The sequence below is a fragment of the Amblyomma mixtum genome, chromosome 2 (genome assembly GCF_055824585.1).
Source record: "Amblyomma mixtum isolate Tamu chromosome 2, ASM5582458v1, whole genome shotgun sequence".
In the NCBI taxonomy this organism is placed as follows: Eukaryota; Metazoa; Arthropoda; class Arachnida; order Ixodida; family Ixodidae; genus Amblyomma; species Amblyomma mixtum.
The window spans coordinates 280,238,083-280,262,743 of record NC_143013.1 but is presented as its reverse complement, the minus strand read 5'-3'; the positions used below and the strand labels follow the sequence as shown (position 1 = coordinate 280,262,743).

Genomic DNA, 24,661 nt, shown 5'->3' with positions numbered 1-24,661 from the left:
CGCCGACGTGCAAGCCGCTATATGCAGGGCCTGCGGAAAGGAAGAGGAGCTCCCGGAGCACTTGGTGCTTCACCGCGACGGGTTGTCCCCTCCACAGGCAGATGGCGCCACCTTCCCACGGGCGCTGGGATTTAAAGCAGGCGAAGGGGAACAGGAGGGAGAGCACGGTGCTAATAGGCGCACACCAACGAAAGCCGTGTCCACCACGAAGGCCCGGCTACAACGATGGTGGCAGATGACGCGGCGGTGTACTATTCCGCGAACTGAACCGACACAGACGTAGTCGCGGTGCACATACGTTGTGACTTCTGGTTGCGTGTGCTTCGTTCTTTTTTTTTTCTCTTCGTTATTTTTTTCTTTCTTTTTTTTCTTCGGCTAGGACACAAATTCTGTGCCCGCCCGCTACAAAGGGCAATGCCACAATATCATCATCATCAGCAGCAGCAGCAGCAGCACAAAGCGACAGGATGTAGCAAAGAACACACGGGACGAACAGTGTGCACTCATTGCCGCCACTTGGTTGCTCATACAATTCAGCCGCTGACAGTTTTTTCTTGTTTTTTTTTTTCTTTTACGGGAGCTGAGCACGTGGAAAGAGGCGGGTGCTTCTGACTTCCCCTGCCTTCCCCACCCCGCATGTAGCGGTTTCGTGTGATGCGTGGCAGGGACAGTGGCAAAGCAGCCGCATTGGCATTAGAGTTTTCACATGAAAACTGTTTGTGACGAAAACCTGCGTGCAACAAAAAATTTCACACTTTTCTCGGTTTTGTTATATACTCAGGTTTAACTGTACTGCCTTTTAACTTCTCATGTCATCATGCAACCTTACGTTTAAACCAATGAAATTTAGTCCTTATCAATTATTTGATCATGACTAATCACAGCAAACGACTGGCCTGAGTTGTCACTGCATTATTAACCCCCAACTGCTACTGCAACTGCAGCCAGTATGACTGAACATTGTAGTGCTGGCAGACGAGGGACGAAGGAAGGACGAGAGACACAGTGTGCTGAATGTTCCCTACATTGTCCTACAACATCCTACAATGAATGTCCTACAATGTTCAGAGTGTCAAACCAACTTGCCCAGCAACGCACCCTGCTCAGGTATAACTGAACCGTGTTCCATACTTCCCGACTTTCCGTCAGCCGGCAAGGTGGTGGTGTCGGGCGGCCGGCAGCATCAGCTGGGCGGCGGGGGAGCCGTCAGCCTGGAGCGCCTGAGGCAGCTGGAGTCCCGGCTGCAGGAGATGGAGGAGTGGCAGGGCTGCAGTATCTGCCTGGAGCGGCGGCGCAACGTGGCCTTCCTGTGCGGACACGGGGCGTGCTCTGTCTGCGCCCACACCCTGCGTCAGTGCCACATGTGCCGCAGGGCCATCACCCGCAAGATCTTCCTCTACTGAGGGGGCTGAAAGAGACTGCACTGCACACACACACATGCCACGCATTCACATGTGGTTGGACTCTGCTGGTTCTGAGGTGCGTCTCTCTCCTGAGGTCTGAAGTACGCGTCGAGTCAGCTCAGAAAGTTATCTTCTCGAAGTGTGGAATGAGGGGATATTCAAAATTCCGCAAGTGCGCTTTCCCGCATAACATTGTTGCCCCTAACAAGATGGCCGACTTCGCTATAAAGGAACTACATGGGCTTCAGGACAGGCGCTAAAGGTGTGGATAGAATGTAAGAAACGTATTTTGGAAGAATCAAACAAAAAACCAGTCTTTCTTGCTTTGTTTCAGCTGGAAACGCATGGTCCGCCATCTTGTTGGGGGCAACACTGTTATGCAGGAAAGTGCACTTGCGGAATTTTGAATATCCCCTATTGTACTCCGCAACAACGTCTTTCGGCAGTGGGGTGGAGGCTACGGAGCCGAATCCTGCCCTATTTTCCTATACAATTGAATTACAGTCCTTGCTTGCAGTTATTAGTATTCCCTTAAAGCTTATTATATTGTCAGTATTTGTTATTCAAGGCCTATTTTTAACGCAGCTGCCCAATTTCAGCATCGAACGTCAAGGGAAAAAGTTTTCTTGGTAACAAAAAATTTGTCTCGCACGTCTAGTTACAAGAAGCTTCTATAGATGGCGCTAGCTGCTACATTGACGGAATAAAGTTACCGCAGGGAGAGCAGCGTGCCATGCTGCCAGTAGTGCAGCCGAACTAGCTGGCAGAATGACACAGGTATGGACACTCCACCCCTGTATCCTTCCTTTCACTGCCAAAGAAAGCTGTCGTCGAGTATAGTCTCGAACATTTTTCCTTGAACTGTGCATCAAAAACTTCAAAGTTCTCTCAAAACTGGAGGGAAAGCATTTTCATTGAGTAGGCTTAAAATCAGTGTTTGGTTTAGCTTCATCACATTTGATAGTGTAGCCTGTTTGTGCAAGCTGTTTGTTCAGCTAGCCTGAGTTTGACACAACAGTTCTCCAGAAGCTTGAAAGCTGCCTTTTGTATGTATATTAGCATGCCAGCCAACACCTGTCTCTTACCCAAGAGCTAGCAAAGGCGGGGCACTGCGTTAGTCGGTGCTGTCTGGCAGTTGCAATTTTGCTTAGGGCTTGCTGATGGCCGAAAAAGCAGACTTATGCCATGAGGCACCCTGTTAACACCTCAGATCTTATCTTGCAGAGGATGCTGCCAAGGAAGTATTAATCTATGCTTAAAGATAACTGCAAGTAGTGAGATTTCAGCTTGAATCAAACAGTGCCAAACCACAGTTTCAGTGTAGACTGCCAGATTGAATTCCAATGTTGGAAATTGCACTTGGAATGCTCAGAAGCAGAGATAAGTTGTGCCCCCAAAGCAGTTCGTATCTATGCCTTTCTAACAGGAGACTTGTTGATTCATTGAAATTATTCTTGAAAATTATTCTTGAGTCAAAGAGTGTGTGTTGCAGGTTTGGAAACTGTGGTTAGTTGCACATGTCACCTGAAGGTTCAGGTCTCGGACCCTTGCGGAGAAATTCGAGGCCCGTGTACTGTGCGATGTCAGTGCACGTTAAAGAACCCCAGGTGGTCGAAATTTCCGGAGCCCTCCACTACAGCGTCTCTCATAGCCTTAGTCACTTTGGGACGTTAAACCCCATAAACCAACCAACCTTGCGGTGAAGAGCAGATAATATGAATGCTTGCTTGTTGAATTAGTTGCCAGGCGTGTACATAAATGCCCAACTTTCTTTTTCTATCTTTTGGTGGGATTTGCGGACTTTTTGCTCAGTGGTGCCACATGTTATAATGATCTTAGTGGGAACGTTGCAGTACAACAGTGTTCTTTGAGTATGACTATCTCCATTTTTGTTTCTTTCAGATTATGCTTATCGTTTGTCCTGTCTGAAAGCATCAAGCATCAGTAGAATCGCAAAAGGCTGAGCCTACAGCCTACACACACTGCCTGCACCACGAACTTTGTGCATGTTTCTTTTTCTTTTTTTCTTTGAGCGAGACATTTGAGATTGAAGCCGGTTTCGCGTAGTGATGGTCTGTTCGACCGACCGTGTGTGTGCATCTGCGCTCCTGCCTTGTGGCACGGTCATCAAGGCTTCTCCCAATGCCCGAAGACTTTGTGTTGCACAGTTCATGTCACGCACTGTTGACTTAGTTCGTCCAGGCCACAACCGCTTTTCTGTGACCACAAGTGCTGCTCCGCAAACAGGCGCAAATTTTCAGATCTCCAGTGTGAAGTTTGGAAGTGCATCGGCATGTATTTGTGCAAGACGTGGACTACATGGCATGCGGGCATTTTGTGTTTGTCCGCACTGCTCTGCTGTGTCCTTGAAGCACGGCGAAGGAGTAAGCCCACTTTGGAAAAATCAAGGTCACGGACTGGAGCTCGAGCAGCACGTTAAGTGTGGCTGTTTATGCATGCCTGTGTATAGTGAATTGTTTGTTGCTTGAGCGAGTGTATGTTTAATTTTATTTTGTTGACTAAAGATCTGATTTCCTTGCATTCTGTATATAGCACGGTACAATAGTTGTGGAATGATGTTTGAATTTGCCAGGTCTTCTGCATGTTGAAAACCATGTTCCGTCGAAAAAGTTCACAGCACTACAAGGTTGTTGTACCTAAACTTGTTTTCAGTATGCTTTGTGAAGTACTTTTTTTAGGTGCTTAGCCATTTATGCTTATTGTCACGACTTTGTGAATGAACTGCTCTTTTTTGTCCGGTGTTTCTTTCTGCCTTGTTTTCTATTTACGGGGCACTATTCGCTCATAGTCGTTTATGTCTTGTGATGGTTAGCATGACATATTTATTTTGTGGTGCACTTTGTTTTATTTTTACTCAAGTGCGGGCCTTTTTTAAAACTGTAGAATGAAATTTTGCAGGTGGCGGTGTCTCTCTTGCTCCCCACCTGTTGCGATTTGCTTTTTACCCATTGGGGATTACAAAACCAATATCGAAAAGCTAAACTTCCCAAAGTCTTATTGTTTTTTGATGGAGTGAAGCAGTGACAGCATCAAGGAGGCTTGTCCTGTTCTCATGTCAGCTTGAAAACAATCCGCTTTGCCCTAGTAATATAAGCAGCTATCGGATAGGAACGTGCCATTACGAAGAGCATATTAGTATGCAGGTCTAATCAAGGCGAGTAGCTCTTTTAGTTTTTAGCAGGACCTTGCTATATCACTGCCCGCCGATGGATTCGAAGTGGCATCTAGCGGACGTCATTTTTCTCGCACCTCAGCCTGCGAGTAGCTGAAGTTTGTCTTTCATCAGCCCCATTAGCTTATAGCAGCAGTATAGTTATAGTTGCTCACTGCTGTAATGCATCGTGCCTAATTGCTGCCTGCAGAAATTTGCTTGCTGTTATACCAGCTGATATGTTTGCTCTGCAACTTCTCAGTCCCATTAATCTTATGGGCCATGCATTTAGATTCAGCACTGCATGTACAGTTTACGTAGAGCTTACTTATCTCTTTCTTCTTCTCTGACACTTCGAAATTTCACAGTATTGTAGGCATCTTGCTGTGTAAAGGAGAAGCACCAGGGAGAGTAATGTAATTGTCATTGCAAAACAGAATTAATTTTAAATTGCTTTTTATGTTTTTCTTTTTCTCTGGGCAGACAATGAGGTATGTGTGCATGCTTGAACAAGTGTTCATTGCAGTATTGCTCCAAGGCCAGTGAGAATACGGGCAGCAGCTTCAAACTGGGCTGTCTAGCAGTATAGGCAGTTCTGTGCGAGATGGTGGGAATGTAGGAAGATGCAAATGCAGCGTTGTGCAGTTCACTTCCTGGATGCACATCTCTAGGCGCAGTATTGGGCTTTCAGTAATGAACCAGGTGCCCTGTAACCAATTTATACTTGAACAGTGAAAGTAGATGAGCCTTTCACTTCCCTTTGTGCTTTGGTATTTTACATTTTTTGGCAAAGCTTTGAAAAAAAAAAAAAAAACTTAATGAATGAGAGATTGGTCTAGTCAGCATCGCTTGTGCAAACGTCTTCCACAGTGTCTCGGTTTTGCCTGTCTGCCATAGGCATTACTCTTTGCTGCTCCTTAACTTTACCAATGAGCATTTAGTGCTAGAAGTTAGTGAGTTAGCTGTGATGCCATGCTGAGCTTTTCTGTCGTGCCACTGCGACATATGTTCATCATGCTTACGTTTCTTTCTGCACAGATAGTGTGTGGAACACAGTACTGATGGGCAGGCGTTATTGTTTGGAGCCTTTTGCTGAGAACGATTATGCCGTTTTCTCTTTCTTTAGAGGGCGACGTAGAATAGACTTATTGCTCAAGACGGAACAGTAGTGCTTAGTCTGGTTTCAGAAGAGTAAATGAAGTTGCTGAACTGTAGCAGCAGAAGGCATTTTTATGACATGCTGTGTAATACTGCATCTATACAACCAAGAGAAGTTGCTGTTCAGAAAAAAAAAAAAATGTTAATTTTCTTAGTCACATCCAATTACTTGCCCTTTCATAACCTTCAACAGTTCAGCACTGATCAGTAGCAATTTTTCTGCTCTACAAGGCAATGTCATTGATAGCAGCTACCATTTGTCACTAATCTTCCACTGAAAATGCTTATGTATACTAGTTAGTTATTGAAGTGTTTGCAAAGAAGTCACCACAGTGCTAGAATCTCATACTTACACCATATTTCATTGTTTTTCATAATATTCAAGGAAGTTTCGCACTATTCATCTGTGGGCTTTGGGGGGGTCATGTTCATGTAGATGCCATTATAATTTAGTCGTAATTGTGTGTCAGTATTTCGCTCTTAGTTGATTTTCCAGCAAGGTACCATGGTGTATGCTGTCTGAGAAGATGCCATTTTCTGTTGGAGCATTGCTGGAAATTGTTGCATGCTTGCAGTTTGTGTTCTCTTATATAGCAGTTCAATTTGAATCATCAGATATTCAGAGCAAGTTTTACTACACTAAAAGAAAATGATGTATGGGTCAAAGTGAACTCTGCTTAGAGGTCATGTTCTATCAATGAATTATGCTGGCACACCGACATCTATGGGAAATGTTATCAGACTTCTTAAGAGTTTTACCGCCTGTGAAAGAAGCATTTTTATCTGAAATATTGAGGCCTGCTTATTTTAGAAAGCATTTTAGTTTAGCGTATGTCGCTCGGCATTCTTTTGAATTGCCATGTTTCGGAAGCGCCATTTTTGTCGTGTCATTTCGCTTCGAGTGTGTCACACAGATATACCTCATAGAGACAAATGCACTTACAGTGCGCTTACTCTTTTATTATTATTTCTTATTATTGTCTGGAGAGTTAGATAAACCCTCTTGCTGCTGTCGTCTTATTTATAAACTTTTTTTCCTGCGTTCTCAGCCTGCTTTATTCAATTATACTTTAGTCAAACCTGTTTATGACGAAATAATGGATATAACGATGGAATGATGATTCCCCTTGTAAGCTCAGTCAACACAGGCTATAATAAATAATCGCCGGGCCCTTTAACTTCGCTGTAACGAGGTTCAAATGTACTTAACCCTGTAACGCCTGAGCAACAAAATTATTTTTAAGAAGGTACAAACATCCAGTATTTCATCACTAGTTGCCTCAGCATAGCAGAAATACAAAAAACGGTTGCTTAAGGAAATAATGATCACTGAATCATTAAAGTACAATGGACATATTATGATGGTTTGTGAGTGTGTAAGAACAATATAACAATGCACAATACCAAAACTGTTCCATCATCTGCCATTGCGTCAGTAAGGCCATAAAGATTTTTGGCTGTTTTGTGATTAGAGTTAGCTTTTTCGGTAAGTGATATATAAGGACGACCTGTTACGATTACTCTGTAGATTTGGCATTCGGCTGCTGATGCCAACGTTGTGAGATCAAATTCTGGTCACTGTAGCTGCATTTCGATGGAGGTAAAATACAAGAATACCAATGTGTGCGTTACTTGATGTCTGCACATGTTAAAGAACCTCGGGTGGAGTAAAGTCAATCCACAGCCCTCTGCTGTGACGTCCCTCAAAGGCCACGTGTCTCTTCGGGGCGTTAAACCCCACATACCAACATACCAGTGCGATATACCGGGAGACCTCCTGCGTATCTGACAGGTGGTACTTTGACCTTTGATAAATGTGCTGGCAAAGGCCATTGCTGCCATAAACTATTCATATTTTTACAGTCTGTGTCATACATGATACGCCGGGCGTTACAGGGTTAAGATTCCGCTACTTATTAAATTTCAAAAACCTTTTTCTTTGCTCCTAAAACTGCCTTTTCCAACACTTCCTTTCTTTTCATTTGCAGTGCTCTAAGAAATGTGAATGTTAAGAGTATGGGAGCGGGTATGTGTTTTGTTGAGCTACCATCACCAAGACAACTTGTCGGTTGCTTTGAAATCTGCTTGACGGATTGCATTTTGACATGTGTTCAACTTTTGAAAATTTTGAATCAGAGCTTATAGTTGGTCGACTTATCGCACGGAAGAATTGAAAGACTGCCTTAGCTGAGAGGAAGGGATAGAAGACGACTCTAGTGACGTCAAACCAAGACCCATGGCCAAAAAAAAGTTTGTAGAGTGCAGTAAGCTTGGATGTAGATAAAGACAAGACAGAGGTGTCATACATTTTAGTACATGAGCAGGACCCCTTGTGCTGTCCATTTCTGGCCAGCATAAATTTTTCCAGCTGAATAAGGAATCCATAGGGAGGGCATCTCAGCAGGATTTAAAAAAAGAAAAAGTGGTGCCGTGCAGTTAGGCCTTTCATAATTGTGATCATTAAAGGCAAGTCGATGTATGTAGGCCTTGTGTAGGCATTTTTTTCTGGTAAAAACCGTTATTAGAAATGGTGCCTTGCATAGGCTTGTGAGGGCTCTAATTTACCAGGTAGAAATGAGCTGACATTCTTGACTCCGTGTCATATTCCAAGCAGCAATGCAAAGCTTGCTGTTTGATGGAAAACTAAGTTACTAAGTTGTTAGATGAAACAAAAGGATGATCAGGCTTGCTTGAGGTGTAATCGGTGTGATTTGTGGCCATATTGTGTGTTTCCAGTCAGATCGGACCACAATGTAATGGTACGTAACAATGGATATTGCTCAAGTTCTCTCTCTTATGAGGTGAAATGCTGCTTCTTGTTTTTGAAATTGTTTTAAGACTTCAGATCTTTTAGCCTGTTTCCGATCAGTCTAGCATTGGTTTCCAGAGCGAGCCTTTAGAGTGTGCTGCTATTTGATCTGTTTAGGTTAGAACGCCCAGAGATTTTAATAGCAGATAATGTCAGCGCAGCTTAGGGCCTTTACAAAGTATATATATTTGTATGTGTGGCACTTACAACAGTGCTGCAGCCTATGCATGCCAGTAAGAATAGCTTTGCAGAGTCGGCGCGATTTTCTAGTTTTGAAGCGAGGATCATATCACACATAGAACGAGAGCACAGTCCTGTCGTTTGCTCAGTAGAATGTACAAGATTTTGCGAATGAAGTAGAGAGTGGTCTTCTGTCCTCTATCAACTGCAGTGTCTATCTACAACACTAGCCTAAGCCACGATTGGAGCCTTATACGAATAGACAGTAGCCTGTGCAGGAAGGGCCGTACGACATATTTTCCCCTACGTGGCCTCATCGCATTAGAAGAAGAGCAGGATAGGCCTTGGCAAGCTCCTGCACATATCTTACTCTCACTTAGCTTTTTTTGCGCAGGCAATTTGTGTGAGGCATGCTGCTGCTGGCTGCCACACTTTTTAAATGCGCTGTAATTTTTCTTTTAGCTTTAGTGGGCATATTGTACTTTATGCAGTTTTAGCAGTATTTTAACACTTCCGAGATGTCACACGATAAATTTTCACTGCGTGCTTGTGGTTGCTTTGCGTGTGGTTGAACCATATTCTGGAAGCGTAACAGCTCTTGACGCAAGTCTGTGGTGACTGTTTTTTGTTCTTGGCACCTAGTTCTTACCTCTGTGTGTAAATGCGGAAGTTTTAAAATGGAAAGAGACGTGTTTGCCATGCTGTCGCATGGTGGCAGTAGCGTACGCAGTTTTTGTTGTGTGCATGTTGTAGCAGTCTAAAACTGACCTCTTTGTCTTAGCTCCATTGTGTGTGTGAGAATTAGAGTATCTGCCTGTTTGTGCTTTGTGGTAACATGTTTGCGTGTATGTTTATCAATGTTTGCACCCTTTTCATGATTGTATTCGCACTTGCCGAGGTAATGCTGGGTTTGTGTTTTTTGTTGTTGCCGTTGGCGCATACTTCTGTGCGTATGGCAATTCTGCCAAAAAAAAAAAAACAGTACTTAAGTGAAGCAAGGTCATCACTGGCATGTATTTGGGTGGCCAACGTGTGGTTTGTTAATCGAAAGTGGGAATCAGTGTGCTAATTAGAAACCTTAATTTTTGTTTGACTAATGTCTTTACTTTGTAATTATGAGCATCAGATCTTGGTGTCAAAAAAAAAAAAAAAGGTAGTTGGGAATAGGCAAGTTGGTGAGCACTAAATTAGTGTTAAGCCTGTGTTACAAGACACTGGCACACTGCTTTCCACAGTGATCATGATGGTTTGATTCTGCAATGTTGTGAACTTACTTATGCTTTTTTTTTTTTTGCTATTATTATAGCAGAGCGACAAAAGTTTCAGAGCGCAGCGCTTAGGCACCCGTTCCTGCGCTCTGCATTGTAGTCATTGGCGTTGTCGGCGTAACATGCCACCTGGCAGGTGGCGTATCATACAGCACCATGTCTTGCTGTTTGTAGTAGTGTGTAGAGAGCACAATTGCTTCTGCACAGTTAGTAGGAGCCTGGTGAGTATGTCTTTATAAAACACTTATTTATCGCTTAGTTGTTGCGATAGTTTGAGCTTCTATCTGTGCTGGTCTTCTCGGTGTTTGTCTTTCCTTTGTCATTTGTCTCAGCTCGAAGCATTTCAACGTCAGTGTGTTTTAGCATACAGTGTTGTGCAGTACACAAGCACCGTGTGTTCTTGTAATGCACTGATTGCACTTGCTTCACCGTTTTAGTACAGGCAGCATTTTCTCAAGGCAGAGCAGGCCATGTTTTGTCCCCAAACGTGCTTTGTGGATAAAGCAACTTCAAATTATCTGGTGATCGTTGCTGAACTACAAAAACAAAGCCCAATATGTATGTACTTTCTAAGTGTGAGGCAAAAGTGCTCCTTTTTCTTGGGACACCGAGGGCAACTTTATCCAACTTTTGTTCTGTGGCAGAAGATGCATTTATTGCTGAGAAATTGATTTGAAAGAATTTAAAATGTTCTTATTCCCGCCACTTGAGTCAAACTCCCGACATCGACTTTTCTGAAAAGGACTTCGTGATTACCGTTTGGAAATGAATGGTGATAGGCCTATCGTTAGAGATCTGCATGGAAAAATGTTTTGGCATCACCACAGTTTACTTTTGAGGACGAGGTAAAGGTAATCTATTGAGGTAACTGAGGTAATCTATCAATGCAGGCAGACTTCATTTTGTTTTCAGTGTCCCTTCAAGTTTGTTTGTACACTATGCTGTCCACCGATATGAAAACTGATGTGCAAACATTTGAAAGAAAGTTGTGTGTATGTGCTTGTATGCGTTATATTGTTGTCATGAGAGACCTGTGCGTACTAGCCTATTTAAGCGACCTATGTGATATACAGTGGTGAACAATCACCTTTGCGACGACGACCATTTGTACTTTTTGTGTAGGAGTGTAACAGTGGTTTGCCCCAATTAGCCCTCGCCTCGTTTTGAGGGTTCTCAGGTTGTCCCCCTGCCCCCCACAGCCCCCCCTCCCTCATGTGCTCCTGTCAGACTTTGTCACACACACATACACAATGTCCGACAGGCACTTATTTAATGCATAATAAACCTCAAATTACAAACTTCCTGTTGTTTCACTCTCTTTGCAAGTTTGCCGCCGTGCAGGTGGGTGTGTTCATGAGATATGGAAAGAATCCATTCGCAGCATTTTTTTATAACTGTAGGGTGCGTTTGAAATTGCATTCCCAAATGACTGTTGACAGTGTGGTGACGATGTAAAGATATTTATGTGCAGGTTCTCTTTGAATGGTGACATACAATTGATAGAAGAGTGCTGAAGAAAGTGGTAAGTAATGGTCTTTACAAAGGAAAACTGCATACGGGTTTATATGTGGTCAGTGCCTGCTTTTGTGGGCAGTAACTGTGATCATGTTGTCATTGCAAATTTCCTTCAGCCCCTTATGTCATACTTTTCCATTCATCCTTAGAAGATGATGGCAGGAAAACCTTTCATGGCTTTCAATGCCTTTCAGACAGATATTTATTGCCACAGTTAGGTGCACTTCAGGAAACAAAACCACTTCCAACCAAAAAAGCCACTCCTGAGGTGACTGCACACATTTCCAGTTATGTGCATTATTTTCAAGGCATTTTCTACACTTTCTCACTGAAGTGAAATTCACTGCAAATATCTGGTTGAGATTAATTAGCAGGCTGACAAACCATTTATAAGCATTTCTGAGAACAAATGCAACTGCTGGGGACTTATTCGAACTCACTAAATTTGGTCTTCAGTTTATTTGAACTGACCTTTATGGGCCATCAACCCAACATGTAATAAAAGATTCCGCTCTGTTTGAACTTAACATTATTTGATGCCAGATTCATTCCTGCTTGGGTTTGAATTACTGAGAGTAGACTGTAAGAGATCCCATTGCCGACATGACAGAGCGAAAACACAAGTCCAGCAAACTAACAGAGTTTTTAGTGCAAGGATGATTTAAAATTACTATTAGTATATGTGAAGTACTTCGCTGCAGAATGTGTCACTCATATCCAAACTAATTTGCACATTATTATTGTGCAGAGTAAGTGTACAACATTTGTAATTTTCTGGACTAGCACATACTAAAAGACGGCAAGACTGTACTACACGTAGCAATGAATATTCCTGAGGGAAAACTAGCAGTGCTTGAAAAAAATTTCCCAAGATCATGACAAAGCAAACATGCACAAGTCTGAACTAAAGACTCGCCACATCTATAGTCTCTGTGCTTATATATCTTCCAGAGTGGATTGTACTTGCAGATTACTAAAACCTTCTATGCCTATTCTGTGGCAGGCCATTAAAGCATTCTTGCAGGTATCATAAAAGCATCATAAATATTGCTGCATAAAATGGCAGAATGTAGCACTACTATCACACATCCAGAAAAATATTGCAGCCAAGTCCTGAATTGTACAAAAGCACATTGATCAACATTTCATTACCTCAACAGCAAGTGGACGTGTGGCATTAAAGGGACAGTGAGAAGAGCACTATTAATATTTTTTTTTATAGCAAAATCCGATAGTTCGTCATGTCATGGCTTTGTTGCCACTTGGCCGGCAGCGAAAAATGCATTTATTTCTAAGAAATTTCAATTCGAAGTTGAAAAAGTTTTTCCCGCCGCTCTGATTCAAACTTGGGATTCTCCTATGACGACAGAGGACTAAGTGACGTGAAATATGACGTGAACATGACGTGACACAGACTCCGTGATTTCTGGCGGCCAGCAGTGCGGCCTAGCAGCAGCCGAAAAGAAAGCTACCGCCGGCCGCACGTTGAAGGCATCTATCGGCTATTGCGGCCGTCGCTACAGTCGCTTCGCTTACGTTTGCACCGGCATTTTGCCAGCGTTACGATGGATCTCGTTCTCGAAGTCGTCAACGAAGTTCTCGCAAATAGACACCTTTAGCATACCATGTACCTTGTTACCGCTAGCGGAATACCGGGAGCCCGCCTAACGATGGTGAGAAGGCGCTGATTGGTCCCGATGCTTCAGGCGCGCGCGTAGCTGCCGGGCACGTGGCGCCATCTGGCGACGTCAAGGAGATTTGTGCATGCATTGGCTGCGCCTCAGTGATTTGTGCTTCTCGTCTCCTAGCGTTGCTAGAAGCATTGGTTCTAGCAACACTGTTTTGTCCTATGACGTCATGACGCTTGTACTTGCGAGTTTGGCCTGTGGCGGCGATACCTGTATTTTGGTTCTTGCTCTTTTCTATGTTACAAGAGCTTTGTTGTCAGTATGAGTGGCGTTTTTGTAATCAGGAGCTGGTATTCTGTCGATACAAGCCAACTTCAATTTCTCCTCAGTGTCCCTTTAAAAGACTGAAAAGCATTTGGATTCAATGAGACTATTGTGCTAATGCACCAAGGCTGGAAAAAAACAACAGGGCTGGTTTATTGCGAGGAACCTCTAAGGAGCCTAAACTAAGGTATTTGTCAACTACAAGCCTACATAGAGATGGAAGAATATAAGGACCATGGCACAATGAATTAACTGCATTTTAAGTTGTGCATGGATGGAGTTCGACCATGACACCATGTTCCATTAACATTTTGTGCTATTTTTTACAAGCATAAAACAAGCTGACATAAAGTCCTTTTACAGTAAGAGAATGTTCCGAATAACACAACTTCACACACAGAAGCATGCAGCAAGCTGTAAAGTCCAAGAACTGGTACTCCAGCTCTGCTTTCTGAACGCAACAACGACACACTGAAATGTACAAGGCACAGGCATTCTTTCATGCTTGGAGAATGCTCAATAGTTTTTTTTTTTTTCAATTGGACATTGTAGTGTTTGTAAAGTGCTGCCCACAAATAAGAAAGCATTGCTGCATTTGCATGCAGATTAGAAATTCAATCAACATAAACGCAATTTACAGAAAACTACGAAACCAACTGCTTCTAGCATGAATGACACTGCCAGCCAGGATAACTCACAAAGTCCTTCACAATGGTTGAAATAGCACAGATGTGTGGACCTCTGCATTGCATCTTGCATAATTCAAATGCAATGGAGAAGTTTCAGGGTAAGGAGCCTTTGGTCACTGACCAGTTAGCCCTTTGTATGCCCAAAACAGCACCATCACAGATTTGGCCACTGCTTGACAGTTTGAATGTATTTGGGTTAGTTGTTGCAAGACCACGTTGGGAACACAGTATGGACACAGGACCAAGTAGAGATGACAGAATATGAATGCTGCACTGCGTCTGCCTCTCCTTACATGCCGTGCTCCCACTATTTTCTACACACAAACTGCACCTTGAGTGTTACAAATGCCTATTGTTCTTTACCTTCGTTATTAGAAAAAGTCGTATCGTATCCATTTGTTTCTTTACTATGGCTAGCACACCTTACCTTGTGCAGCACACATTCTACTTGACCCTGACAACAATGATATTTCATTTTCCATAGACACGCAACGCTTGCCACAAGAAATCTCTTCAACTTGCATCTATTCACATCTTGCACATAGAGATGCAAATCATGAACAAACACACAAATCAACAAAACAGAACAAGAACTTTCTCGATTGTTCTACTTCTATCTGTACGCTTCTCTAGCACTCTAGTGCCATCCTGTACTTCATAATAAAATAAATACTCAAACAAGTTCTCACCCTATGTACGGAAATATACACTACTCCAACATTTTAACCGAAAGTTACTTGCTGTAAACAGTGCACGAGCGTCTTGTAGTAATTAGCACACTGCGCTGCACTCCTTAATCCTTTGACGTGCAAATTTTAACGCAAGAGCATTACGTGCCTTTTAGGCAAAGAAACCTGGTGTTGTCCAGCAGTAGTGGTCCAAAAACCCCAATCACATCACCATGGCCTCACACGATGTCAGCAGTAGGCAATAAGATAGTAATGGATGATCATAACCAATGACATTAGGTGAGACAGTAGTAGTTTAGAAATGATAAAGGACCTTACTAAATAATGATGAGGGCCATTAATGGTAATGATAAAGGCCTTTAGGTTGAAGGCATTTAATCTCCTTTTTGGTGAAGGCCCTTCTGGTAAAGGCTTTTTAGGGTAAAGATTTCAGGCCAAAGCATGCTTTTGCATTCACAGCACATAAGGACCTTAAGTGCCCACCATAACCTTTTTTTTTTCCATCAGAAAGAAAAATTTTTTGTTAGTTTTCTAGCGCAAAATAGTAGCGATTAATTTCTTGCAGGGATGTGCAAAATTTTGCACAAAGTGTCATAATTGGAGGAAATAGCAACGTCGAAATTCCGCGACTTATCAAGTAAATACCTGAAGGATCGCAGAAATAATTGCTATTTCTACAGTGCACAATAAGCTTCAAATTGCAAAAAAAAAAAAAAAGTTACTACTAGTGGCAAAATATGCCTCCACAAATATGTTGGGTGACATGATACCCCACTTACTGTTTCGCGAAGAATTATTATGTTTGTTATATGCTATAAAAGAAACACCTTATTTGTGACATGAAAGATGTGCAATTCACCTGAAAGAAAGAAATCTCTGCTAGGTGCAGCCCACTCAGAAAAAACTTTCGCTTTGCACATAGCTGTATGCACATCGTGTCAAAGGTTTAAAGGGACTTAGTAAACCACGTTGCAGGGCTAGTTGGTTATGCATTCTCTTTCAAATTTAAGCAGAGCTAACTTTTAGGACGAATACACAGAGGACATGAGAGGACGGGCGCTGAGGGCAGGGACATTGAGGAGGACGAGGTACAGTGCTCTAATCACAAAGAGACTTCTCTGTCCTAAAACCCAAAATCTTCCTCCTTCTTAGCTACTACTTTTAAAACCCAAAAAAAAAAGACCATTTCAAAACAAAACTGTACAGTGTTTACTCTCTCTTTCTCTCACCAAAATCAGCTTTCATAAGGTAGGAAAGACAAAAAGCGAAATACAGGCGTTACCATCACAGACAGATTTCGCAATTCAATGCATGCGTTCACAATGATTTCTGACGCGGGTTCCAGAGGCTATGCTGCACCACTATTTATATCAAAACAGTGACAACCCGTCCTTTTTGTTAAGGATGTCAGAATCTACTGGCGGGAAGTTTTTAAATCCAATTTTCCCAGTGATTAATAAGTCTCTAGCTGCAGAACGTGAACATGGCCAGAAGGTGGCAGAGAAACATCGTTCGCTTAATTAAGACAATAATTTGATGCAATTGTCCTTCATGTCCTTTTCGAAATAATGGCATGCCGACGATGCTACGATGGGACCTTATGTTTATTTAATAACTCCACTCGCTCATTACCCAGTACACACCATCCCACAATGCTTCAGTTGTGAACATAGGCTTCAGAAGAGCTGAGCTCAAATGTGAGCTCCAGCAACAGGTGAAATAACTTTATTGCAACTCCACCACTCGTACAATCTGCCACTATTCTTTTGTATTCAGACAACACAGGAAATTGAAAGCCAGTTTGCAAGTTTTAACTTATTTCTTGCTGGCGTATTATGCTCGGCAATTACCTGCTTTTATGCAGCACTGCATTGTGCCTTTGGCTGCTAGTATTGAACTGGTAAGTCGACACATGATAGCGCAGTTATATGCATGAAAGTTCGACAATACAAGGGTGACCTATTTACCGATTAAACCAATGATCTCAACACAAAACACCAAGTGGCTGAAATATTCAAAGACATAGTGGTGAAAAAAATTCTGCTACAGACACATATACCACCAGAGGAGAAGGAATGTTCATCTCAACTACTGTCACCAGGGAGCCTCTGACTAGACTGAATATCACCACGAAAATGAACAATAGAGTCGATGCTGTTAGTGTATTCAATCAACCACAGTATGAAAACAGGGAATGCTGTTTGCTACAACGAAGTACAAATACGGAGCCAACACTGCAGCTATTTTATTGGCAGGTCTGTACTAAAGGAGTGACCTTCTCAGGCCCTGCAATAGTTGAGACAACCCACTGACACTACTCCATCAAACAGACTTAAAACTTGCAAAGTAATGACAGATTGATAACTATTACCGCAACTATATGAGACACTGAGCTTTCAGCACAAGCATAGGAGGAAACGGTTATTTTCATACAGAAAAGGTTGCAGTTGGAAACAACACAATGACAAAGTTTTATTGTTTCTACTTCAAAGGTTGCTCTTCAGCACATCACATTCACCTTTATCTGCGCAAAAACAAATAAGACTCGACAGCAAAGCCCCACAATGCACAAGAGGTCTCCACCAACACTTGACTATTCAGACTGTTTAATTTCAATACCCACGCAGTCTTGTTAACCTCCTTCATGCTGAGAGTATAACATGAGGTTCTACGATGAGTAAAGACTTTCTCAGATACTCAAAGCTTCTCAGTCTCCATCCATACACACGCACAATGTTGTGACACTTATTGTGCACAGCCCTGCAGCGTTTCCTTGCACCGGTCAACTTCAGCAGATGTCTGGGCATCTGCGCCATTACAAACAACATGTTTCACTTCTTGAGGATCCGTTTGATCTGGCTGTTTTGGTGCACCACCGTTCCTTCGACCAGGTCTGTCTTGTCTGTGAGCTTGTCCAGCAGCTCATTTTGGTCATCAAGCTCCTTGCCAAGGCCTCGTGCTAGGAATTTCAGCCTCCCCAGACCACTGTCCAGCTCAGCTGAAACAAAACATCAAACCTTAAACACCCATGTCATCACTCATGAAATGTCGCCCAATGTTACTTCTTCCAACAATGGTATCGAAGAGACACAACAGCTCTGAAAAAAAAAATATGAGTGCCTCTGTTTTGTTCTTAATCTCAACAAAAACAAGGACATTGCATTTAATCATTGAGATTAAACTCACGCACGTATGCTCAAAGATTCCTAAAAAATATAAAGCTTTGGTTCATCTTAGCACTGAACATCAATAAAGACATCACATTTCAACTAAGCACAACTTGTGAGAAGCATGGTTTATACAGTATATGGGATTGCAGCCATAATGGCCCGCAATGGCAGAGTGCTACAACTGTAATGACACTGACAATGAAAAGCAGAATGCAAAAACTTTTAGAAATGATGAGTAAGGTATTGCTCAACGTAACAGATGGTTACCTCCATAGTGACGAAATTCTGGGAGACACTTTGTTGACCTAAAGTGCAGTGAGGCGAAAGCCTCAAGCGCGGTGTTGCTGCTTGTGCCACTAATGTGTGGTTAAGATGCTAATTACGTACACAATTGTTTGTGAATCTTAAATGCTGGAGACACTGGAGGGCGCTCGGGAGGCATCCGTCTGATTTGACGCCTTTCTGGAAACACTCTCCAGTGTCCTAGACAAGAAGTACATATGCGTTGGCAGGAAGTAGCACAACCAATAACACGCTCGGCTGCGGAACGGAAGGATGGTGGTTCGAATCCTATTGTGCACAAAGATTTTTTTTTCTGGTCTGACAAGAAAAGCGTGACACCTCTGCTGACAGCCTTCTGTCGACAACGATGAAGCAATAAAAGCTTTCGCCTTAATAACTGAAGCCTGCACTTAATGGGTAGTTCCACATGTAGTACAGGTTTCGAGCAAGCTTGTGCTCTTCTATGTAACCAGGCTGACAATTTCTGGTTGTAATGGCAGTGACAACACATCCAATTAAATATCAGCATCACAAGAGGGAGCTTGGACACCAATTTAGGTTTCCTTCAGTGCAAGTGGTCACTGCAACTGCTGCGATAAGGCTTTGCAGAAAACACTAAATACTTGAAACTAACTCAAAGCTGCAAAAAAGGTGTAATTTCAAATCTTCAATGTTTACGAATGCAAAAACCTTATCAGTCAACAATGGCCGCGAATCTATAGGCAGCATCATACCAAGGTTTGAGTCCAGCTTCTGTTCAATTTCAGCAGTGCGACTTTTGTGTGGCATTTGTCGAGCAGGCGCAGCAAAATCCTCTTTCTCGTCTTCGAAGCCAGCCCCGAATCCAGAGGTGTCCAAGCCTCGAACGCGGAAGGCAGGATGAGTGGACGGCCTTGAGGCACTACCGTCCTGCTTCACTTTGTCCAGTGTCTTCTCCAGCTCAGTTGTGGGCCTTTCTTCTTCCTCGTCTCCAAAACCAGCAGTGGCACCCGCATTTCGGGAGGCATCGGCACTGCTGCCACCACGAAAATAGCTCTTGATGCTTCCAAAAATGCTCTGTGCGCAATAAAAAGCAAAGCAGTCATGATGAGCACATATTTCTTATGCAGGACAGCACATGCAGACAAAGCTTTTCAGCCTGTCGAGATAAAAAAATTTATACATTACAGGGCAAAAGATGTTACATTACAATAAAGCCTCCATACTAGAATGATACTAGAGGAATTATTAGTGTTCCTATTAACAACAATACACATAAGCACATAGCTATACTAACACCACTGCAGGTTAAGTTCATTCATGTTATGTCAGTTGACGTTTCTTTTTCGTGCCACAGCCGTCATCATGCCGTTACACTGCAAGTCAACTTATGTTAGAATGCTACGGTTGTTAAGACGCCACTCACCTTCATAGAATTCAGGTGCTTCTGGCTGACTTTGAGATTCGTGTTGATGTTGTCGAGTTTGCGGTCGACATTCCTCAGCTGTTCGCCCTGGTGCGCTAATTCCTACCGGTAGAAAGAGACAAACAGAAAATGCGCACGAATGCAGTCAGAAGAAACCGGATGCGCCGTGCTGTAGAGGACGGCGACGAACACAATTCATGTAACCTGAAACCGTCGTGAAGGGCGGTCTAGCCATGCGTGAGAGGCGTAGTTTGGGGCCGCTAACTCTGAAGGAGTCCCGTTTTGTTCGAAAACCAGAGAACAGACACCTGAACGCGTAGCACTGGTTCCTGAGTACGCAGTGGAGACTAATGACATGCATAGATAAGCATAGTGAGCTCGTAGTGAAATGTGAGCGGTTTGACCCAAACTGATGCAGCGAGCACAATATCGCAGCGTCTGACCATGGTCAGACTTCTCCAGTCGGTGCATAGAAATGCCAAGGTGCGTGAAATGGAATACGCAACGCGCACAAACGACTCACAAGGTGTTTACAAATGCAAATGTACAAGTGCGAATAAACAGCTGACTAGTGACTGCAATTGACAGCGGCCGCACGGTGCGGCCGTTCCGCTGCCCATCATAAAAAGACATCAGGCTAGTGGTGCAACACGAGGAAATCTCACCTCCGCCGTGGCTATGCCAACTTGTTCCGTGTCATACAGGACGCGCACGGCCGAGTTGGAGCTCTGTAATATGCTGTCCTCCAGCTGCTGACGTTCAAGCAGTAATTGATCCCGCTGCTGCTCCCACTGGCTATTCCGGGCATTTTGCTCCGCGCCGAGAGAGTACGGGGAACTGGCTTTCTTGGCGCTGTTGAGAAAAGTGAAGTCGTCCACATCTTCTTCGGTTTCGTCGTCAAAAAACGGGTTTGTGGCCGTCTTTCCTCGTCCAACGTTCGCCATCTTGGCTGCAATAAACACGTGACCACCTAGCACGTGACTATTTTACAATGTGGCCAGCATGTCAGCTCATTGTCGGCCTTTCTGACGCGAAGCCTTCTAAAAAGATTTCTCAAAGCAGTTAAAAATTTCCTTTCCGACAGAGTGGCCCAAATTAACTTCGGGGAAAGTAAATCAGACTACATAGAGCTAGGTAGCAAGGGGACCCCGCAGGGATCTGTACTGTCCCCGCTTCTTTTCAACGTGGCCATGATTGGGCTTCCTAGCAAACTAGCAGCGATTGAAGGTCTCAGTCATTGCATGTATGCGGATGACATTACTATGTGGATTGGCAAAGGAACTGACGGTCAAATAGAGGAGACTCTCCAAATGGCCATAGGAGAAGTTGAAAAGTATGTAAATGATAGAGGGCTTAGGTGCTCCCCGCAAAAATCGGAAATGCTTTTTTACCAACCAAAGAGGAAATCACGGTCGGATCCCCCGCGGATATCTCTTAAGGCTCAGGGACTCGATATCCCGACGGTGGACAGGATTAGAGTCTTAGGGCTGTACATTCAAAACAACGGTTTCAATGGAGAAGCAATAAAGAAGTTGGAGATATGCGCGCAACAGACTATGCGGCTCATCCGCAGAATCGCAAATAAGCGCTATGGCATGAAAGAAACGAATCTAATCAGATTAGTTCAAGCCTTTGTAATAAGTAAGATTGCTTACGTAGCTCCTTTCCTTAATCTCAAGGCAGCGGAGAAGTCCAAGCTGGAAGGGATCATTCGCAGAAGTGTCAAGCAGGCGCTGGGTTTACCAATTCGGACCCCCACCGCAAAACTTTTAGAACTAGGTCTTCACAACACATTGGATGAAATTGTGGAAGGCGTGACAGTCTCGCAGTACGAAAGGCTGTCGGGAAGCGTTACAGGCAGGCAAATCCTCGCGAAACTAGGAATAAATTACGCGAGTCAGCGAGGTCCGAAAGTGGACATGCTTAAGAGCGTGCGCGATAGGCTGATGATCCCACCACTACCGAAAAACATGCATCCCGTCCACCACAAGGATCGCAGAGAGAAACGGGCTGAAGCCCTCGGCAAATGTTTCAAAAACTATCCGATAGAAGACGTGGCCTACGTGGACGCAGCTAATTGCGGGAGGGGGAGAATGGTGATAGCGGTAGCTAGCGCCGAGACATATCTCCGAGCCGGCGCTTCGATCACGACGGACAGTCCCGAAATTGCAGAAGAAGCCGACATCGCACTTGCAATAGTGGGCACGGATGCGTCAATGATAGTCAGTGACTCAAAGGTAGCAGTGATGAACTTTGCCAAGGGGAGGGTCTCCCCTCTGACGAACGGAATCCTGCGGACTGCAAGGGACGACCGCAAAATTCGCATAGTCTGGACACCTGCACACGCATCCCTGGCTGGAAATGAAGCAGCTCACGAACTGGCTCGAGGTCTTGCTTTCCGAGCCAGTGGCCATACCGAGGGCTTCGCAGACAGGGATCGTCTTGTAGGTTACAGAGAAATCACACAACATTATAGGCTCAATCGAACAAAGTACCCCGCTGCTGATAAATCATTGACAAAGAGTCAGGCCACCTCTTGGCGCCGTCTCCAAACTTATACGTTTCCGAACCCGGTTATGTGTAGTCGTTATTATCCGGGACAATATTCAAACGAGTGTAAGCAATGTAAGGCCAAAGCGGATCTCAACCATATTCTCTGGAAATGCCCTTTTGCCCCCCTGGAGGGACAAAAAATAAAGTCACTTGAACAATGGGAGGCTCTCCTACTCAGCTCCGATCCGGAGACTCAAACAAAAGTCGTCCAACTGGCCGAAGACGCCGCCAGGAGCCAAGACCTTCTGGCCGTCGTTTAGGCGGGGGGCCTATATGCCCTTCAGACTGTTGGCAATAAACGTTTTACAATCCAAAAAATCCAAAATCAAAGCAGATGTTAAAGTTGCATTAAAGTTCATTTGACACTAACTTGCCAACATACGTCGGCACCAGTATCCCCTCCCCAGAATATTTCGTAGTTTCCGCCACCACCACCAGCTTCATTTGAAAGATCGCGAGGATACGGCATCCGCAAGTGGGCTTTCGTGAAACCTTATAGCACAGTATTCTGTACCAGCGCCTGCCTGAACTAAAACGTTTGCTACCAAGCATGGAATCCTGATAGGGAGGTGACAGCTTTACTATTACTCCAAGAAGTGCGATCGCGCGCGTGTATGTGCGTGTGCGTGTGTGTGCGCGCGTATGCGTGCGTGTGCGTTTGCGTGCTCGAAGATGGTACAGAAAATCCCAGCGATGTCAAGAAAAATAGGGCGACATCATCAAGCGACAGTATGACGTGCACACACAGCAAGCCGCCCCTATAAAAGGGGATGCATTAACAATGTAAAATCACTCCTGAAGAAGATCGGTCTTCCGATCGAAACGTCGAGTTGAATAAATATGTTTCCTTTAACGAAGCGTATACTTCGCTATATATATATATATATATATATATATATATATATATATATATATATATATATATATATATATATATATATATATATATATATATATATATATATATAGGTATATATATATAACAAAATTGTGACGCAACCGTTAACAGTACAACGTTCCGGGTGCCGTCGTACGATTTTTCGCTGCATATCTTACGTCTGCCAGTCAAGTTGGAGGCCAGCTTGCGATAAGGGTTCCAATTGACCACATATGCGCCTTTAATTGTATGCCTTCCCAGACTTTCATATCAAATCTACGATGAAACCGTCCATCGCAATAGCGTAAATCGCGAGGGGGGGGGGGGGGGGGGGGGGGGGGGCTGCACGGTCCTGACCTCCCTTTCGGATACAGCATGCGAGCCCCCCCCCCCCCCCCCCCCCCTCTTTGATTCGTCCCGGGTCTACTTGGTCGGCATCGAATGAGAAGAGAAGAGCAGCACACGCAACACGAGGAAGCCGCGGGTGCGAAGCGGCCCTTAGCTTCCGTTCCACAGAGTGGCTCAGCAGAATCAAATGTCCAAAAAACAGTGCTGTCATAATTATGATCTGCCAAGAATCAAAGGACATGTCATGACGACAAGTGACTGTGTTTAATTTAAGGGGGCTCTAAAAGAGGCTTTCAATAAAGTTGCGTTATGCCTATGATGTTAAAGGACACCGCTTCACAAATATCCTCCAACAAAGATTTTTTTTAATGCGTTTTGTGGAATCTAAGTTATATTTAGTCGAAATTTGAATTTCAGCGTCTTCGCGCTTTTTCCTCTCCTCTCGCCACTTTGTGCACTCTGATACGTCAGCGCTCCTTTCCTATTTTCCGGCATCACTATATCGCCGAGATTACTCCCTTACTACCAGCATCTCGCTGAGTAGCGCAAAGTGCAGTTCCTTCCTAGAATTTTGAACATTAGTTTTTTTAATAGTAACCCGTTGCGCCGGCACCTGGCACAATGATTGTATTGAGTCCATGGTTGCCGGGCCAATCAGCGCGGCGGCCGCATTTCTATGAAGGTGAAAAGCGAAAACGCTCATGTGCTGTGCGCTGTCAGTGCACATTAAAGAACGCTGAGCAGTCGACATTAATCCGGAGGCCTTCACAGCGGCCCCTTTCGTATAGACAATGCGCAGTTCCAGGACGTTAAATCCCATGCGTCATGCATCCGATTCATTACAAGCATCAATTTTCAGCCCTACCATTCCACTTCCAGTATTTAGGTATTCAATCACGCGCTGAAATTCCTTGTGTTGCTGCCGCTTAACAAACCCTTTCCCTACCACAAGAACAGCAGCTCGGGGACCAGCGTTACGGCCACTCCTTATCCAGGGGCATGTCGGATGAGGCGTGGCAGCATAAAATAAGGACCGCGACCTTGTCACCAACAAAGTTTGGCCATTGCTTACCCGACCCCTTCATCCAGTCTTCTTTTGTGATCCTATCTTTAGCGGCTCTATGGTGTGGCACCTGCTAGTCACACGCGATGCGAGTCAGGTGCCTGTCCTTGAAACTCCGTGTTGGCCCC

At 43.9% G+C, this 24,661-nt stretch overlaps 2 protein-coding genes across 7 annotated transcripts in view; one reads left to right on the top strand and one right to left on the bottom strand.

The window, feature by feature from the left end:
- Positions 1-11,288, top strand: part of LOC149364147 (E3 ubiquitin-protein ligase MIB2-like) — a 49,568-nt gene extending 38,280 nt beyond the window's left edge. For all 6 annotated transcript variants that reach the window (XM_089574137.1, XM_089574136.1, XM_089574135.1 and 3 more), the window contains 2 exons: positions 1,150-1,479; positions 3,306-11,288. In XM_089574137.1, the coding sequence (XP_089430263.1) occupies positions 1,150-1,403 (254 nt within the window). In that variant the 3' untranslated portion in view covers positions 1,404-1,479; positions 3,306-11,288. The remainder of the gene's footprint in view (positions 1-1,149; positions 1,480-3,305) is intronic.
- A 2,296-nt stretch (positions 11,289-13,584) lies between these two features.
- Snap29 (Synaptosomal-associated protein 29kDa) lies at positions 13,585-20,663 on the bottom strand. Its single transcript, XM_089574140.1, has 4 exons — positions 20,358-20,663; positions 19,693-19,794; positions 19,022-19,343; positions 13,585-17,833 (listed from the first exon to the last, which is right to left on the bottom strand). Exons 1-4 carry the CDS (start codon positions 20,634-20,636, stop codon positions 17,667-17,669), a joined length of 870 nt encoding a protein of 289 aa, XP_089430266.1. The 5' UTR covers positions 20,637-20,663; the 3' UTR covers positions 13,585-17,666.
- Between the last annotated feature and the right edge of the window lie 3,998 nt (positions 20,664-24,661).

Coding starts and splice junctions, on each gene's coding strand:
- Snap29 (XM_089574140.1), bottom strand. CDS start 20,636: ATGGCGAACGTTGGACGAGGAAAGACGGCCACAAACCCGTTTTTTGAC. Junction 19,795..20,357: donor TTGGCATAGCCACGGCGGAG/GTGAGATTTCCT, acceptor TTCTACCGGTAG/GAATTAGCGCACCAGGGCGA. Junction 17,834..19,021: donor GAAGCTGGACTCAAACCTTG/GTATGATGCTGC, acceptor GTTTTGTTTCAG/CTGAGCTGGACAGTGGTCTG.